We start from the raw sequence: 20,033 nt of genomic DNA on the forward strand, positions 1-20,033 counted from the left end.
ATGAAATAGAAGGAATACTGCGATGGTCCTAATGATTCATACTTCTCAAATAGGGTGGTGCCCCAGAAAGCTCCCTAACCTCCACCTTTCCACGTAAACTGGAATCGCTCATACTGCTAGAATGCCAAAGAGGTACTACCTACTAAACAGAATGGCAATCACAAAAGAAGAGGGAATATAAATGAAATAAATTATGCTTAGCAAAATATGTACTACCGAATTGACAGGACAGAGTGCTTGATGAAGTTCCCGGTGATTAAGATGACACAGCTCTGCTGTTTGTGGAGCCTTGCTCTGTGCAGATTCCAGATTACCTCCCTCCCTGTGGCTCCTTCATTCGGTGGGACCTACACCCTTCCTACCAAAATTTCTTGGCAAAGTACCCGCAACTGAGCCAATGGCTTCTCTGCTCTGCTTCCTAAGATTCCCTATTGTTCATATACTACATTCTCTCATGATCATCTGTCTATTGCATAGTCTTTCCTATCCAACTATGAGAATCTTAAAGACCACGCCTCATTCATTCTTGTAACACCAACACGTGGTGCAGACTTAATAGACAGTATACGGTCAATAAATGCTTGTCTAGATGAATGAGAGCACCCCATTTAGCCAAACTAAGATTGATTGATAGCTTCCCTGGTTATTATTAACCAGGATCAAGTCATAAACCAAGTGAGTTGAACTCTGAAAGTGGAGCAAATGGAAGTAAGAAAACTATAAGAGGGTGAGGTGGGCAGGATGCCACTCAAAAATTACACTCTCCAGGTGTCGTGGGGAAATGTGGGTTGAGAGGCAGAGTCAGACATTGGGAAACTCAATGCCTCTTCTTGCTTGTACTATCCTAGATAAAGCACCTTATCACTCGGCCTCAGTGTCCTCATTTGTAAAATGAAATACACATATACATGAAGATACAATACATAGGAAGCATCCGACACATGTGAGTGCTCCCTAATGATTATCATTTCACCCCTTTGCCTATTCCTCAGGCAGGCACAGGCTCGGAATAATCACAATGGCCAAAAGGCTGGTGCGGAATATTCACATCTAATTCACCGCAATAGTTTATTGAATAGCAGCTGCATGCTTGCCACTGTGACCCAAAGACTTTAAGAGACTTGTGCTTATATCAGAGGGCTTTGTCCGTTCTCCCTTTTGATGTTTGAATCCCCTCTGCAACACTCCTGCTCAGTGCCTGTCAAACCTGGACAGAAATGCTTCCAGCAACAGGAATTCAGCAATGCCAAGGAAGCCCGAACCGAATTCTGACTGCTGGAAATAAATATTTCATTACAAATATTTAGTGGAAAGTGATATGGCTGTTTGTAGGAAGTACCATTTGTTCTATAATTACCCAAATAAGTTCCAATTTCCTTCTCTTTCATTTGCCACAAAGCCATGTGATGGACTATGCATTAAAGAGTAGATTTTTTTTTGAGAGAGAGAAATATAGCTTAAAGAATGAATTATCCATTCAGTCATCAAACAGTTTTATCAGACATAATTTTCTTTAATTCAACAAAAAACAATCATCAGCCCAAATATTTAATAACCTAGGAGACAGTTTTGTTGGTGCTTTTTGTTACCTATACGCTGAAACAGTGCAAACATTACAACTTGATTACTCAGCATTTTGGCCAAGGGATGGCTTGACACACCCGGCCACTCCCAGGAACCATTCAAAGGAGCTTTGTTATAGCCTGCTTAGAATTGTCTCTCTCTCTCTCCCTCTTTCTTTCTTTCTTTCTCTCAGTCTCTCTTTCTCTCTCTGTCTCTCTCTCTGTCTTCTCTTCCAAGAAGATAAATTTCAGCCAAAAATTCTTTTTTTTTTAATTGGAGTTCAATTTGCCAACATATAGCATTATCACCCAGTGCTCATCCTTTCAAGTGCCTCCCTCGGTGCCCGTCCCCCCGCCCACCACCCCTTGTTCATTTCCCAGAGTTAGGTGTCTCTCATGTTCTGTCACTGTTTCTGATATTTCCCTCTCATTTTCTCTCCTTTCCCCTTTATTCCCTTTCACTATTTTTTATATTCCCCAAATGAATGAGACCATATAATGATTGTCCTTCTCAGATGGACTTACTTCACCCAGCATAACACCCTCCAGTTCCATCCACATCAAAGCAAATGGTGGGTATTTGTCGTTTCTAATGGCTGAGGAATATTCCATTGTGTACATAGACCACATCTTCTTTATCCATTCATCTTTTGATGGGTACCAAGGCTCCTTCCACAGTTTGGCTATTGTGGACATTGCTGCTATAAACATTGGGGTGCAGCTGTCCTGCCATTTCACTGCATCTATATCTTTGGGGTAAATCCTCAGTAGTGCAATTGCTAGGTCGTAGGGCAGTTCTATTTTTAACTCTTTGAGGAACCTCCACACAGTTTTCCAGAGTGGCTGTACCAGTTCACATTCCCACCAACAGTGCAAGAGGGTTCCCCTTTCTCCACATCCTCTCCAACATTTGTTGTTTCTTGCCTTGTTAATTTTCACCATTCTCACTGGTGTGAGGTGGTATCTCATTTTGATGCTCCCGGCTCTGGTTTTCTTTTTAATATTCCCCTGGCTGGGGTCTTTTCTGATTCCACACAAATCTTAAAGATTATTTGTTCCAACTCTCTGAAGAAAGCCCATGGTATTTTGATAGGGATTGCACTGAACATGTAAATTGCCCTGGATAGCATAGACATTTTCACAATATTAATTCTTCCAACCCATGAGCATGGAATATTTTTCCATCTCTTTGTGTCTTCCTCAATTTATTTCAGAAGTGTTCTGCAGTTTTTAGGGTATAGATCCTTTATCTCTTTGGTTAGGTTTATTCCTAGGTATCTTATGCTTTTGGGTGCAATTGTAAATGGGGTTGACTCCTTAATTTCTCTTTCTTCAGTCTCATTGTTAGTGTATAGAAATACCTCTGATTTCTGGGCATTGATTCTGTATCCTGCCACACTGCCAAATTGCTGTATGAGTTCTAACAATCTTGGGGTGGAGTCTTTTGGGTTTTCTACGTAGAGTATCATGTCATCTGTGAGGAGGGAGATTTGACTTCTTTGCCAATTTGAATGCCTTTTATTTCTTTTGGTTGCCTGATTGCTGAGGCTAGGACTTCTAGTACTATGTTGAATAGCAGTGGTGAGAGTGGACATCCCTGTCTTGTTCCTGATCTTAGGGGAAAGGCTCCCAGTGTTTCCCCATTGAGAATGATATATGCTGTGGGCTTTTCATAGGTGGCTTTTAAGATGCTGAGAGATTTTCCCTTTATCCCTACACTCTGAAGAGTTTTGATCAGGAATGGATGCAGTATTTTGTCAAATGCTTTCTCTGCATCTATGGAGATAGATCATATGGTTCTTGTTTTTTCTCTTGTTGATATGATCTATCACATTGATTGCTTTACAGTGTTGAACCAGCCTTGCATCCCAAGGATAAATCCCACTTGGTTGTGGTGAATAATTTTCTTAATGTACTGTTGGATACTCTTGACTAGTATCTTGTTGAAAATTTTTGCATCCATGTTCATCAGAGATACTGTCCTATAATTCTCCTTTTTGGTGGGGTCTTTGTCTGGTTTTGGAATTAAGGTGATGCTGGCCTCATAGAACAAGTTTAGAAGTATTCCATCTATCTTTCAGAACAGTTTTAGTAGAGTAGGTATTGCTTCTTCCTTAAACGTTTGATAGAATTCCCCTGGGAAGCCATCTGGTCCTGGACTTTTGTGTCTTGGGAGGTTTTTGATGACTGCTTCAATTTCCTCCCTGGTTATTGGCCTATTCAGGTTTTCTATTTCTTCCTGTTCCAGTTTTGGTAGTTTGTAGTTTTCCAGACATGCGTTCATTTCTTCTAGATTGCCTAATTTATTGGCGTATAGCTGTGCATAATATGTTTTTAAAATCGTTTGTATTTCCTTGGTATTGGTTGTGATCTCTCCTTTTTCATTTGTGATTTTATTAGATTTTATTAGAGTCTTTTCTCTTTTGTTTTTAATAAGGCTGGCTAATGGTTTATCTATCTTATTAATTCTTTCAAAGAACCAACTCCTGGTTTTGTTGATCTGTTCCACGGTTCTTCTGGTCTCTATTTCAGTGAGTGTTGCTTAAATCTTCATTAACTTTCTTCTTCTGGCTGTAGGTTTTATTTGCTGTTCTTTTTCCAGTTCCTTTAGGTGCATGGTTAGCTTTTGTATTTGAGTTCTTTCCAGTTTTTGAATGGATGCTTGTATTGCGATGTATTTCCCTTGGGATCTCTAAAACAAAGTTTCATAGTGTTATTTAATGTAACCAGATTTTCCAATTACAGCTAAATTTTATTCAGCTTTTAACTAAGGTACCTCTCTTACACTAAGGTACAATATTAGTGTGCCTTGGGCTCATTCTGGTGGGTGACACAATAACATGAGATGCATATAAAACATAATGTGTGCTTGTGGGAGACCATAATGACAACAATGATGAGAATTAATATTTATTGAGATACTATATGCCAGGCACCTTTTTATATATTTTACCAATTTGATCCCCACAACTATATGTGATGACACTTGGTCACTTGGACTGAGACTTAGAGAATGTCAGGAACTTGCCTAAAGGTCCCATGGTTGGTGACAGAGCCATGAATCGAGGCCAAGCCGATTGACTTCAGAGTCTATGTCTTGTCCTCTGTGCCACTGTTATAATGCTACTTGGTACATTTGTGAAAGTTGGGGGGAAGGGTTACATTGGCAATTTAGAGGCCTGGGTTCTAACTCTGCTTCTGCCATAGCCCCTCTGTAGACTGAGCCAACTGACACTTGCTTAAGGACCCTAGATGTGTTGCTGCAGTTCCCTTCCTATCACTAGGTGGCAGACTTGGCGGTGGGAGGGAGCAGAGGGACTGCTGGATGTACAGTATTTAATTTGTAAATCTCATCTTGGCTTGTATCCACAGTTCTTCTGGTCTCTATTTCAGTGAGTGTTGCTCGAAAAGTATCACCAGCTTCTCACGTTTCTTAAAATTATGTTAGAATTTTGATTGAGATTCCACTGAATCTATATATTGGTTTATGAAGAGGATTTTAATATATATATAAATAAATATATATTTAATATATATATATATATCATCTGTTTATTTGATGCTATCATCTGGAAAGGATATGGATGTATACTTTCCTTCTAGGCTTTGGTGCCTGCCATTTTCAGGGATTCAGAGGTTCAAGGGTCAGAGCTTCAATGACAACATAATGGGGGGGGGGGGGCTTCCTTTTTTCAGGAGGCATTACTCAAAGGCAGAAAGTCCCTAGTCCATTTCCACAAATCCCAGGGTGCAGAACAATAGAGTCTTGGAGGAACCAGACCAAAGAACCTTGAATCCTTCTATGTCTATAATAGGGGTCTTGTGCTCTGTGTGTGAGTTCTTAGAGGTCACCCGTTCTTGCATTCACTTTCATCCAGGGCAGATCAATAGGACTCACCCGTGTAGAGATCAGATGACATGATTTCCACTCACTCTTCTCTACCTTGTGTCCTCGTCTTGCTGTTTGCTCTGTGGCCACAGACCAAATTCCATGGAGAAACCAGTTATAAAGGTAGAATTCATTCAGGCCGGCTAATTAGGAAAGAGAGGAAAGAAACTGGTTTTCTGGTAAAGATGATCTTGCTAAAGTTATCTCTGGCCTATGAAGGCGATTTACAAGGAGGAAGGTAACATACAGAGAATAGTACGGTAACCATGTTGTGGGTGAAAACGCCATCATGGACAAGGCTTACCCTCCAAGCTAAATGTTGATTGGCATTGTCTTGAGTTCCCAACATTCACCAAGTCAAGCTCCTGGGGATCGATTGTTCTGGCAATTCTGGATGATAGCAGAACCGTCCCACTCACAGGGAAATCATCTCTCCAGGATAGGATTTGTGAATCACGGAGGTCTGGTTGGAGTTGGCTGGAATGTTGGGGAGGATAAGACTTTCAAGTCTATGAATGGCTGGAAGGGGGAGTAGGAGCAAAGGAGGAATTGGAATAACGGGGAACAGGAGCGAGAAAAAAAGAGCGGGGGTTGGACGTTTTGGAAGGAATAGAACCAGATTTGGGTGGGGAAACCTGTAGGTTAGGGCGGCAGGGAGGGACAGCACTATGAACAGGAGGGAAAGAGATAGGTTTCTGAGTTGAGAGAGGTGGCCGAAGCTGGGGAGTGTTCTGTGGACGAAAAGAGTTACACAAAAGAGGAAACAGCTTTGAACAATGACAGGAGGCAGGAATACAGTAGATAGGAGCAGCCCGGGATTGAGAGGAGGAAGGAATGGAGTGGGTAGGTGGAGCCTGGGGTCCAGAGGAAGAAGTAATAGAGTGGGTAGGTGGAGCCTGGGGTCTGAAGGAGGAAGGAATGGAGTGGGTAGGTGGAGCCTGGGGTCGGGAGGAGGAAGGAATGGAGTGGGTACGTGGAGCCTGGGGTCGAGAGGAAGAAGGAATAGAGTGGGTATGTGGAGCCTGGGGTGGAGAGGAAGAAGTAATGGAGTGGGTAGGTGGAGCCTGGGGTCGAGAGGAAGAAGTAATAGAGTGGGTAGGTGGAGCCTGGGGTCGGAGGAGGAAGGAATAGAGTGGGTAGGTGGAGCCTGGGGTCGGGAGGAGGAAGGAATAGAGTGGGTAGGTGGAGCCCGGGGTCGGGAGGAAGAAGGAATAGACTGGGTAGGTGGAGCCTGGGGTCGGGAGGAGGAAGGAATTGAGTGGGTAGGTGGAGCCCGGGGTCTAGAGGAGGAAGGAATAGAGTGCGTAGGTGGAGCCTGGGGTCGAGAAGAAGAAATCCGAGGCAGCTTTTTTGTCATTTCTCCAAACGGCGTTTGGCTAGTTACTCATCTTGACCAAATGAGTAACTGAACAAAGGTCAGACTTACCCCATTATTTATGTCACACACCAGCCCTCGCATCATCCCCTGCCTCAATGCCCATTATGACATATGTGTGCCCCTCCCTTTGGGCCCCTCAGCAGGCTCACCAGCCAGGGACATGGCCCCGGGTGGGAGGTTGGAGAGTGATCCCAGGAAATAGCAGACAGAAGAAATGCCATAGGAGTCCCTAGGCCTTGGGAGAACATGTAGTTTTGCCCCTCACTTGGCAAAGATTGATCAAAGGGCTGTGCTGCACTCAGGGGCTGGGCACCGAGAGGATGCATGGGAAGCAGGTGTGGTCAAAGTGGGAAGGAGAAAAATGAGTGGGAAATATCAGAAAGGGAGACAAAACATGAGAGACTGATAACTCTGGGAAAGAACTGGGGGGGGGGGGTGAAAGGGGAGGTGGGGGTGACTGGGTGATGAGCACTGAGGGGGGCGCTTGATGGGATGAGCACTGGGTGTCGTTCTATATGTTGGCAAATTGAACACCAATAAAAAGAATTTATATAAAAAAAATCAAAATAAAACTGATTAAGTCTATGCACAAGCTGTTTCAGCCCTGTATACGTACTCAGCAGAAATGTGTACACACATGTGTCAAATTAACTGCGTATTCTGTTTCTCTCATGCTTTGCACCCTATATTTTTAGTGCCAAATCTTGGAGATCCAAAGAGTCCAGTCTCTCAAATTCAAGTATATGCAAACAAAAGCTTGACTTTCAAGGCTATTGTATAGAAAATCCATTGAGGAACCTCAGCACTGTTCGATAGCATACTCTTTCTTCATGAAGGCAGTGTACACAGAAAGCCTAGAAAGTGGATATTAGACATCAAGGGGACATATAACCCTCAAATATTATCTCCAATTATCATCTGATACACTTAAAACTTATAAAGTAAGCCAACTGAAAATATACAATAAGGAATTATTCATACAAATCCTGCTATATCCTGTAAGTGAATACTGGACTGTTCTTCAGAATTATTCAATGTATATTAAGTACACAAATCAAGTTTAACATGACATGTGTAATACGATCCATTTTAAAATAGAAATTTAAATACATGTGTATATATATATGTGTGTATATATACATAGGAAAATCCTGAAGGATATTGGCATAATCTTAACAAAGATTAGAGTTAAGGGAAGAATTAATGAATTTTTTCTTTATGATTACCTATAATTTCTAATGTTTATACCACTGAGTAAATTTTTGTAAATGTAATGTCTACATCTTCAATGGATTTAAGAGGGGAGATCCTATTCCATTATTACTGTTAAAATTTGCTCCCAATTTTTTTCAGAGCACAGTTTCTCACTTTAAAAATATCCAAAGTGAGGTCCAGAGAGTCCAGTTGGGTAATTTAATTATACATCAGTGAAAATTTTTTATCTGAACCAGTTAAATCTTTATCTGAACCAGTTAATAGGTAGCGGATGTACAGTATATTCACATTCCACTGTCTCTTAACCACACTCCATTGTAAGTGCTATGGAGTCTTAAGAATGAAAAATAAGGCCAAGAGTATAGTGATTGGGCCAAATGGGTAATAGAGTAATGTAGAGCAGAAGGAGATGCTAAAGTTGGTGAGCAAAGTTTGAGGATATAGAAGATTTACATTGTCTCCAAAAACTCTCCCCAAAGTTATTTATTAACTACAAAGGTATAAAGAAGTAACTACAATGGAGAAACCTAGTAACCATCACATTCTCCAAGTGACCAAGGTAAACGTAACCAGCAATAAAACATATCAACATCCTGAACACCCAGACGTGGTGCACAGACAAGGATACAACATCAATTCTTCTGATTTTCTTACCAAAAATACATTATCTGACTCCAACTAGAATACATTGGACAGATCCAAACTAATGGACATTCTGTAAAATGATGGATCAACAAAAACTGCCAAGGTCATGAAACAGCAGGAAAATCCAAGGAACATTTACAGAATGGAGGAGACTAAGAAAAAATTGCGAAACCCTGAGTACAGCCCTAGAACAGAAAGAGGAGATTAGTGGGAAAAAATGGGTAAAATTCAAATAAGGTTTGTAGTTTAATTAGTAAGACTGTGCCAAGGTCAATTTCTTATTCTTGATATCTCTGGTAAGGTAATGGAAGATGTTAACATTAAGGAAAGATGAGTGAGGGATGTAAAGCAACTCTTTGTACTGTGTTTGCAGACTTGGCGGTGGGAGGGAGCAGAGGGACTGCTGGATGTGCAGTATTTAATTTGTAAATCTCATCTTGTATCCTACTGGCAAAATAGTTTATGGGCTATTTCATTAGGCATCATACATATTAAGTTTCTATTCCTTAAATTTCTTTCAATTTGTATTTATTTACTTATTTATTTAAAGTTATTTATTTGGCACTCGGAGAGAGAGCACAGCACGGGGAGCTTCAGGCAGAGGGAAAGGGAGAAGCAGACTCCCCGCTGAGCAGGGAGCCCAACCTGGGGCTTGATTCTAGGGCCCTGGGATCATGACCTGAACTGAAGGCAGGTGTTTAAGTGACTGAGCCACTCAGGCACTCCTCAATTTGTATTTAATAGTTCCATTTGTTCTATTTGTTCAATGTCTACAGTATCTATGAAAAGTATATAAATCAGCAGGGCATTTGGCTGCCTCATTCATGACAATGACTAGGACAGTATCTGGCTTATAGCTAGGACTCAAAAATACTTGAGTTTTTTTTTTCTTTTTTTCATGTTGTAAGGATTTCATTTTTCTTTTTGTTTTGAAGAAATGCTAGTGTTACAGAAAAGTTGCTAACAAGAGAAAGGAAGGGAGGAAGGAAGAAGGGACAGAAAGAAGGAAGGAGGGAGAGGGAAGGAAGGAAGGAAGAAGGAAGGAAGGAAGGAAGGAAGGAAGGAAGGAAGGAAGGAAGGAAGGAAGGAAGGAAGGAAGAGCTTAGTAAAAAAACTCCTCATTTGCTGGAGCTTCTCTTCACCTGTGGGGCATCACCCCGGGGAGAGCAGACTGGGAGACCAAAGGATCCAGCGGGGACGCCCCACCTCCACAAGGGGAGCTGAGCCTGAGAGAGCTCCATCAGCCCCAATGTAACTTAGGGCCCTCTGTCCCCACTCCAATAGCAGAGCTCCCCGCCCCCGACCCCGGACACCAGACCAGCCACTCCCAATGTGGGGACACTTGGGAAGCCACACTCAAATACCTCCAACTTCTGCCCTCCTGGTAAATTTGAGGAAAACGTATCCATTCAGTTAATTGTGTAAGTTAATCTTACAGCTTCTCTAGGATGGACGTGTCAGAGCGCTTCCTGTTGCTTCTCCGTGTAACCACGTCCACAACATCCATTCTTCCATCCGACCAACGTGTGCTGAGCCCCTGGGGGGTGCTGGCCCAGGCCCCGCGGACTTTGAACCCAGGTCGCCCTCCCTCCCCGGCGGCTTCCTTCTGATGCCCACGATCTCCTCTCTGGGTCAGCCCGGAACGTGATGACCGCAGGCTGAACCATGTCAGGGTGCACAGCGATATCGCGCTCCATGATGCTCAACTGTGGAGCTTGGGAGAAGATGATCGCCACACGGAGTGTTCAGCGCCCACCTCAGCCTCGTTCCTGAAACCCAGCCTGTGTACTGCTTGGATAAATAAAGATGACTTTCAAGCGTCAGTCGGACCTTTCCTTTGTGGAGTCTCACATTTTTCTGCCCGCATGCACTGGTTCAGATCCTTCATCTTTGGGAACCCTGGGTGGCCCAGCGGTTTAGCACCTGCCTTTGGCCCACGGCGTGATCCTGGGGACCCGGGATCAAGCCCCACGTCGGGCTCCCTGCATGGAGCCCGCTTCTCCCCCTGCCCGTGTCACTTTTTTTTTTTAAAGATTTATTTATTTATTTATGATAGACAGAGAGAGAGAGAGAGGCAGAGACACAGGAGGAGGGAGAAGCAGGCTCCATGCCGGGAGCCCGACGTGGGACTCGATCCCAGGACTCCAGGATCGCGCCCTGGGCCAAAGGCAGGCGCTAAACCGCTGAGCCACCCAGGGATCCCTCTACCCATGTCTCTACCTGTCTCTCTCTGTGTCTCTTGTGATTAAATATATACAATCTTTAAAAAGTACGTAGTGTCCATTACCTCTTTGGTTAGGTTTATTCCTAGGTATCTTATGCTTTTGGGTGCAATTGTAAATGGGATTGACTCCTTAATTTCTCTTTCTTCAGTCTCATTGTTAGTATATAGAAATGCTGCTGACTTCTGGGCATTGATTTTGTATCCTGCCACGCTACCAAATTGCTGTATGAGTTCTAGCAATCTTGGGGTGGAGGCTTTCGGGTTTTCTATGTAGAGTATCATGTCATCGGCGAAGAGGGAGAGTTTGACTACTTCTTTGCCAATTCGAATGCCTTTAATGTCTTTTTGTTGTCTGATTGCTGAGGCTAGGACTTCCAGTACTATGTTGAATAGCAGTGGTGAGAGTGGACATCCCTGTCTTGTTCCTGATCTTAGGGGAAAGGCTCCCAGTGCTTCCCCATTGAGAATTATATTTGCTGTGGGCTTTTTGTGGATGGCTTTTAAGATGTTGAGGAATGTTCCCTCTATCGCTACACTCTGAAGAGTTTTGATCAGGAATGGATGCTGTATTTTGTCAAATGCTTTCTCTGCATCTAATGAGAGGATCATATGGTTCTTGGTTTGTCTCCTGCTGATGTGATGAATCACATTGATTGTTTTATGAGTGCTGAACCAGCCTTGTGTCCTGGGAATAAATCCTAGTTGGTCATGGTGAATAATTTTCTTAATGTACTATTGGATGCTATTGGCTAGTATCTTGTTGAGAATTTTTGCATCCATGTTCATCAGAGATATTGGTCTGTAATTCTCCTTTTTGGTGGGGTCTTTGTCTGGTTTTGGAATTAAGGTGATGCTGGCCTCATAGAACGAATTTGGAAGTACTCCATCTCTTTCTATCTTTCCAAACAGCTTTAGTAGAATAGGTATGATTTCTTCTTTAAACGTTTGATAGAATTCCCCTGGGAAGCCATCTGGCCCTGGACTCTTGTGTCTTGGGAGGTTTTTGACGACTGCTTCAATTTCCTCCCTGGTTATTGGCCTGTTCAGGTTTTCTATTTCTTCCTGTTCCAGTTTTGGTAGTTTGTGGCTTTCCAGGAATGTGTCCATTTCTTCTAGATTGCCTAATTTATTGGCACATAGCTGTTCATAATATGTTTTTAAAATCGTTTGTATTTCCTTGGTGTTGGTAGTGATCTCTCCTTTCTCATTCATGATTTTATTAATTTGAGTCTTCTCTCTCTTCTTTTTAATAAGACTGGCTAATGGTTTATCTATCTTATTAATTCTTTCAAAGAACCAACTCCTGGTTCTGTTGATCTGTTCCACAATTCTTCTGGTCTCGATTTCATTGAGTTCTGCTCGAATCTTTATTAACTCTCTTCTTCTGGTGGGTGTAGGATCTATTTGCTGTTTTTTCTCTAGCTCCTTTAGGTGTAAGGTTAGCTTTTGTATTTGAGTTCTTTCCAGTTTTTGAATGGATGCTTGTATTGCAATGTATTTCCCCTTCAGGACTGCTTTTGCTGCATCCCAAAGATTTTGAATGGTTGTATCTTAATTCTCATTAGTTTCCATGAATCTTTTAAATTCTTCCTTAATTTCCTGGTTGACCCTTTCATCTTTTAGCAGAATGGTCCTTAACCTCCACGTGTTTGAGGTCCTTCCAAACTTCTTGTTGTGATTTAGTTCTAATTTCAAGGCATTATGGTCTGAGAATACGTAGGGGACGATCCCAATCTTTTGGTATCGGTTCAGACCTGATTTGTGACCCAGTATGTGGTCTATTCTGGAGAAAGTTCCATGTGCGCTTGAGAAGAATGTGTATTCAGTTGAGTTTGGATGTAAAGTTCTGTAGATATCTGTGAAATCCATCTGGTCCAGTGTATCATTTAAAGCTCTCATTTCTTTGGAGATGTTGTGTTTAGAAGACCTATTGAGTATAGAAAGCACTAGATTGAAGTCACCAAGTATAAGTGCATTATTATCTAAGTATGTCTTAACTTTGGTTATTACTTGATTGATATATTTGGCAGCTCCCACATTCGGGGCATATATATTGAGGATTGTTAAGTCTTCTTGTTGGGTAGATCCTTTAAGTATGAGATAGTGTCCTCTTCATCTCTCACTGCAGTCTTCGGGGTAAATTTTAGTTTATCTGATATAAGGATGGCTACCCCTGCTTCCTCTGAGGACCATTTGAATGGTAAATGGTTCTCCAAACTTTTATTTTCAGGCTGTAGGTGTCCTGTCTAAAATGAGTCTCTTGGGATCCCTAGGTGGCGCAGCGGTTTGGCGCCTGCCTTTGGCCTAGGGCACGATCCTGGAGACCCAGGATCGAATCCCACATCGGGCTCCCGGTGCATGGAGCCCGCTTCTCCCTCTGCCTGTGTCTCTGCCTCTCTCTCTCTCTCTCTCTCTCTGTGACTATCATAAATAAATAAAATTTAAAAAAAATAAAAAATAAAAAAAATAAATAATAAAATGAGTCTCTTGTAGACAGCAAATAGATAGGTCCTGCTTTTTTATCCAGTCTGACACCCTCCGCCTTTTGAAGGGGTCATTAACCCCGTTCACGTTCAGAGTTACTATTGAAAGATATGAGTTTAGTGTCATCATGATATCTATTCAGTCCTTGTTTTTGTGGATTGTTCCACTGGACTTCTTCTTAAAGGAGAATTTTAAGAGTCCCCCTTAAAATTTCTTGCAGAGCTGGTTTGGAGGTCACATATTCTTTCAGTTCCTGCCTGTCTTGGAAGGTCCTTCCATTCTGAATGAGAGCCTTGCTGGATAGAGTATTCTTGGCTGCATGTTCTTCTCATTTAGGACCCTGAATATATCCTGCCAGCCCTTTCTGGCCTGCCAGGTCTCTGTGGGAGGGTTCCGCTGTTAATCTAATACTTCTCCCCATATACATTAGGGATCTCTTGTCTCTTGCTGCTTTAAGGATCTTCTCTTTATCTTTGGAATTTGCAAGTTGCACTATTATCTGTTGGGGGTGTTGAACGGTTTTTATTTATTTTGGGGGCGGGGGATCTATCTCCTGGATCTGAATGCCTGTTTCCCTCCCCAAATTAGGGAAGTTCTCAGCTATGATTTGTTCAAATATGCTTTCTGGTCCTCTATCCCTTTCAGTGTCTTCTGTAACCCCAATTGAACATAGATTTTTTTTCCTTCTGAGGCTGTCATTTATTTCCCTTAATCTTTCCTTAAGGAAAGTTTTTGTTTTTCTCTTTTTTTCCTCAGCTTCCTTCCTTGCCATCAACTTGTCTTCTATGTCACTCACTCTTTCTTCTACCTCATTAACCCTCATCATTAGGACCTCCAGTTTGCATTGCATCTCATTTAATTGATTTTTAATTTCAGCCTGATTAGACCTAAATTCTAGAAGGAGTCTCTTCAGGAGTCATGAAGTCTCTTGAATCCTTTATGCTTTTTTCCAGAGCCACCAGTAGCTTTATAATTGTGCTCCTGAATTGGCTTTCCGACATCCAAATTCTGTAACTCTGTGGCAGAGAGTACTGTTTCTGATTCTTTCTTTTGTGGTGAGTTCTTCTTTCTAGTAATTTTGCTCAGTGCAGAGAGTGGCTAAAAACAAGTTGTACTTGTTAGAAGCGCACTCTTCTCTCTGTAGCATTCCAGCTGTCTCTCTTTAAATCTCAGGCTGAATTCATACGTTTTCAGGATGATCTGAAAGTTATCTAGGTAAGTTTGTGGGGACAGGTGACTTGGGGACCCTACTCCTCCGCCATCTTGCCTCAGTCAAAAATTCTTGAATTCTCTCCTCAGATACCTACAAATCAAGTGTTTGTTTTTTTTTTCACTGCTGATAGGTATGATTCCCACTGACTCATCTGCAAGTTCTCCTGTACAACAGAGGAATAATGAGAACCATGCACATTTCCAACTATTCACATAAATCACACAATAAGGCCCCACCTAGTCCCTGAAGACAGTCACCTTCTTTTCATACGTGGAAAAACTGAAATTAGAAAGTTAAGGCAACTTTACCTTAGAGTTTCTGATTGAGATAGAAACAAAAATGTGTTCAAAACCCCAGATTTGGGCCAGCCCCGGTGGCTCAGCGGTTTAGCGCCACCTTCGGCGGTGGCGTGATCCTGGAGACCGGGGATCGAGTCCCACGTCAGGCTCCCTGCATGGAGCCTGCTTTCCCTCTGCCTGTGTCTCTGCCTCTGTGTGTGTGTGTGTTTTTCATGAATAAATAAAATCTTTATAAAAAAAAACCCAGATTGATAATCGTTTACCTAAACTATGTCCATTTTAAGAATTCAACAGCCTAACACGTCTTTCATGCTTTTTGACTTATCAACATCTAGAGAAGGCTAAAATTCTGTCTAGAATAAATTTTATATTAAATGATAACCCGTAATGGAAAATGACACACATGAAATTTCTACTCAGATGCAAAGTTACAGGGGGAAAAAAACCTACACTGAAAAAAAAAAAAGGGTAAAGCAAGACTCCAGAATTAAACCACAGCCAAATAGCATAAGTGATGCAATTCTTCATACTGAATGTCAAGGTATATCCAAGCAGAAAATTCAATATCAAATCACTTATATTCAGTTGATGAATATAAAGCAAAAGAATGTGACAGTGTGGGAAAGAGGATTCAACTCACCTCAGAGTCAATTCTGAGCCACACTCCATGGCTCAGTAGGTATTAATTATCAGCAAGAGACTTAGCTTCCCTGGGCCTCAGCTTCCTGCAATGTAAAAAGGAGAGAGGGGTTGGACTCTTGGTTCTAACATTCCCTGTAGATGTAAAGGTCACAGAGTGAAACTTGCCCTTAACTAACCAAAAAAAGCTCAACAACTCTGGGAAATGAATAGTATGGAATGCTTTGAATGTGACATAAAAATGACATGAAAATTAAATATATTAGTTCATTAATGACTGGATTTAAATTCATTAGGTAATCAAGTTATGTGATCCAGTGACTTCTCATTCAGTTTTTCAAATATTTGTATCTTATAATTTTTCTTTTATATGTAATTCTTACAAGACAAAAGGAACAAATATAAGAATCAAAATACAATCTTTCCAAAACATCCACTAGAAATAAGAACTTCAATACAGCTGATCGAAATGTGAATTAGTCAGCTCTTCTGGGAAATAATTTGGCAATATATTACTTTTTTAATATTCATCCCCTTTGACCCAATAATACAGCTTTTAGAAATCTTTCTTAACATTGACCAATAAAGGGACCCCTGGGTGGCTCAGCGGTTGAGCGTCGGCCTTGGGCTCAGGGTGTGATTTCAGGGTCCTGGGATCGAGTTCCCCATCAGGCTCCTCACAGAGAGCCTGCTTCTCCCTCTGCCTATGTCTCTGCCTCTCTCTCTGTCTCTCATGGATAAATAAACAAAATCTTTTTAAAAATTGACAAAGTAAATGATTAATGTACAGAAATATCTACAGTAATATTATTTATAACAGAAAAACTAGCAACCAGCTGAATGTCCACTTTTTTTTTAAGCTATTATTTATTGGGACACCTGGATGGCTCAGTGGTTGAGTGTCTGCCTTCAGCTCAGGGCACGATCCCAGGGTCCTGCAATCCAGTCCCACACTGGGCTCTCTGTCAAGGAGCCTGCTTCTCCCTCTGCCTATGTCTCTGCCTCTTTCTGTGTGTCTCTCATGAATAAATAAACAGAGCCCACTGCAGGACTCAATCCCAGGACCCCAGGATCACCATATATACCATATATATATATATATATATATATATATATATATATATATATATTCGTATTTAGAGACTTTGGTTCTTGCTTTAATGCACTTAAGGTTGACAAATGACGTGTGTGTATATTCAGAAGACTTAAAGACAATACATCAAATAATTTAACAGTAATTCTTTCCAGCTGATGAAATTGAAAGTGATTTTTAGTTTCTTTCGATGCTTCCCTGTATCTGCCCAATTTCCTAGAATCATATATTATTTCTTATTATTGACAGTTATGTTTCTTCACAAGTTACTTTTCAAAAAAGCTGTCCGCCACAACTGGGCCTTTGCATAATAAATCTCTAGTTGTAGTCAATGATTACCCATGCTGTACAATAAAGGCTACACAACTCAAACACAAAATGGTGTTTTTAAGAAGCAGAAATTCCAGAGAATCCTTTAAAGAGGTCCAGGACCGCTCAGCAGCCCCGCAGAAACTGGTGTCACATCTGAGTCTAGCAACCAGGCCCAACCCCTCCCTAGATGAGCCAGGCCAAGGAGGACAGGAGCCCAACACCCTGGAGCACCTCCAAGAGGATCCCCACCCCAGGAGGAGAGCACAAGTGAGAACAGGCCTGGCCCTCTTTCTCCCTCTTCCCACCTCCTCCCCCGCAGGATCAGCGGCCATGCTGACTCAGTTGCAGGCCTTGCTCTGTATCTGGCTACATGATGCAACTAAAGCATGTCAAGGAGAACTCCACAAGCAGTTCTAAAGGAAACTTGGCCATCACCAAGTCCAAATCCCTCGTTTCCAAATGGTGAAACTTAACCCCACACTCTCTCATACACACATTTTTAAAAGTGATGTAAGAATTTCACTACCTGCCTGTTAATAACCTATTTTATATAAGTTCTATTTTTATTCCATTTTATAAATAAAAAAAAAAAAAAGGAGGGACAGGGCTACAAAATAACTTCCCCCAGGTTACAATGTTATAGTAAATGGTAGAACCAGATTCCGGCTTAAATCCAAGTGGTACCCTCAACAAATACACTGCACTCTTGTATGAAGCACCATCCTCTTGGTTTAATCTGAATTTTAATGTATCCATTTCACGTGGACTACGGAATATGTTGTGTAAAATACATGAAGCACTCCTTCCTCTCATGATCATTAGTTCTGTGATAACAGGACCAACTAAATGAGACAGTGAATGTAAGAATTTGTCTCTTAGAAACATGAAGTCAACTGGCTTCACTTGCTAAAGGAGGAAATTTTCAAGGAGAGTTCCAAGGAATTTGGGGGAAGGAGGAGAAATATATGAATCAACCCACACTATGTATCTAAGGCACCATGCCAGGCTCCTCACATGAGAACTCTAGTTCAGGGCTCTACCTCCTGAGATGAGATTTAAAGGTGAAACTTTCTATCCAGTGTCATCATTTCCCCCAGTCCTGGAGGACCCTGAGATTTGCTTGCTGGAGCTCCAAATCCTCCCAATGTGATACTTGAACCTGACCTTTCTTCTCTGAGCCTCATTCTGTATGTGTATCCCTTCATTCACACCCACATATCATGTGCATTTGAGCGTGGCTTCTCAGTAGACCCCAAACCACATGACAGCAGGACCACATTTTATTTATCTCTACATTCCTATTCCCCTTCCTAGAACTCACATAGTGCTTTGCACACTAACGTTACATAAACATACCATAAATTTGTAAAAACTATTCATGAGCAGAAATCTATAGTAGGAAAGCAATAAGCTATCTGTAGCAATGTTGAGTGCAGACAATGACTGTCATGAAAGCAACTGATGTCCAATTCCAAGAAAGAGAGTTGCTATTTTAGTATTTTGAAACCTAAAAAATTAAAAATTATAGTAAATAGATCAAAGTTTTCTTTTTCTATTAGATCAAAATGCTTACATTACTGGTTCTTTGACACCGTTGTGCATCAGAATTTTGATGGGGGTGGGGGAGAGGAGTAGTAGGGGGACGAGAGGAGGGGGACAGGAGAGGAAGTACAAAGTACAGATTTCCAGATCCAAATCTCCAGACACTGTGATTCAATATGTCTAGGCCCTGGAATCTGAATTCCTTTCAGTGGTTCAGGACTGGTTGTTCACAGATCATCCCTTCAAAATCACAGACTTCTGTCAGGTTCCTCACTGACACAGGCCATCCAATGGTTAGTGCTGATTCTGGCATGAGACTGGCTGATTCCCAGCTCTGCCATTTACTGACTCCATGGCCTTGGACAATCGCTAAACTCACTTCACCCCAGTCTCCTCATCTGTAATATGAGGTGATATGAGCAACTCTTCATCTAATGGGGACTAAATGAGAGAACATGTTATCAAGTGCCTTGAATATTGCCTGCCACCAATAAAGGTCCAATAAATGTTAACTATCGTGATTTTTACTCACTAAAACCTGTCATGAGGTTACAAATCTCAGAAAAGTTAGTGTTACCTAGATAGCAAATATAGAGAAAAAAGTGTAGATTATTTTTTAAATGGAAAAAAAATTAAGTCAAGAAAAATTTTAGAGGAACCACAAATCACTGGTTGTACCACACGCATGCACAGACATACGCACTCACACACACACACACACATACACACAAACACACACACCCAAATTTTACAAGGTCTTCCCTTTCTACATTTAGGTCTGGGTTTCTTATAAATAGCAAAGAGCAACAGCAAAAGAAAAATATGAAAAACAAAAATAAAAGTGAAATTTACTAATAGTAAGAGAGGAGGATTAAGACTTTGAATAAGGGAGTATGTATTTAATATTTCATGTTAAATTTCATATTAGTACTTTACAACTTATGAATTTTTAATATTTCATGTTAAATTTCATATTAGTACTTTGCAACTTATGAGTTTTTATTTACACCCAGCATTTCCCCCAAAGGAATTTTGTGTATCTCTTTCAAGTCAGTTACATATCGTGATTCCAATTTTATAAATGAGAAAAGTGACCTTAGAAATTTAAGTAATTACTAGGGAGAGATGGAGTTAAGCTCACACCTAGAACTCAGACTCCAAAGGCCAAGCCTATACAAATGCCACATTGCCTCCACTTCTTAAACACACACACACACACACACACACACACACACACACAAAAGGTAGCAAATAAGTGTAGAATCCTAATTATAGCTCAAGAACGGAAGAAAATAAATGAATCAAAGATGAATCCCCTGACATCTATTATCAGTTTTCTTTTCAAGCCCAAAGACTCACTGCAAAGGCAAACCACCACCCTGACTCACTTAGAATCAAGTTCCCTCCCACCCCCGGAGCAAAGGGCCATTCATTGGCGGGAGTCATGGCTGCCCTCCCTTATGGGAGTCTCCTACACCTCCCTCTATGATAGAGCCATGATTGCTGATCACCCCTAAATTGAATTATATTCTCAGCTC

At 41.4% G+C, this 20,033-nt stretch overlaps 1 protein-coding gene and 1 long non-coding RNA gene across 3 annotated transcripts in view; one reads left to right on the plus strand and one right to left on the minus strand.

Annotated features, from left to right (window-relative positions):
- SERPINB5 (serpin family B member 5) overlaps nucleotides 1-20,033 on the minus strand; it is a 76,611-nt gene that overhangs the window by 24,100 nt on the left and 32,478 nt on the right. Inside the window, exons 1-2 of one of the 2 annotated variants that reach the window (XM_035708225.2) lie at nucleotides 5,756-5,928; nucleotides 5,461-5,594 (exon numbers count right to left, since the gene is read on the minus strand). Coding sequence is in view for 1 of the 2 variants with exons in the window: in XM_035708213.2 (XP_035564106.1) it covers nucleotides 15,550-15,578 (29 nt within the window). In the remaining variant the exon portion in view is untranslated. Of the gene's footprint in view, nucleotides 1-5,460; nucleotides 5,595-5,755; nucleotides 5,929-15,549; nucleotides 15,635-20,033 lie in introns of those variants that run through there. The other variant, XM_035708213.2, reaches the window with a different exon arrangement.
- On the plus strand, nucleotides 6,878-10,512 carry LOC112644024 (uncharacterized). Its single transcript, XR_003126080.3, has 2 exons — nucleotides 6,878-7,164; nucleotides 10,128-10,512. It is a non-coding gene; the product is annotated as an uncharacterized LOC112644024 (long non-coding RNA).

The sequence above is a fragment of the Canis lupus genome, chromosome 1 (genome assembly GCF_003254725.2).
Source record: "Canis lupus dingo isolate Sandy chromosome 1, ASM325472v2, whole genome shotgun sequence".
NCBI lineage: Eukaryota > Metazoa > Chordata > Mammalia > Carnivora > Canidae > Canis > Canis lupus.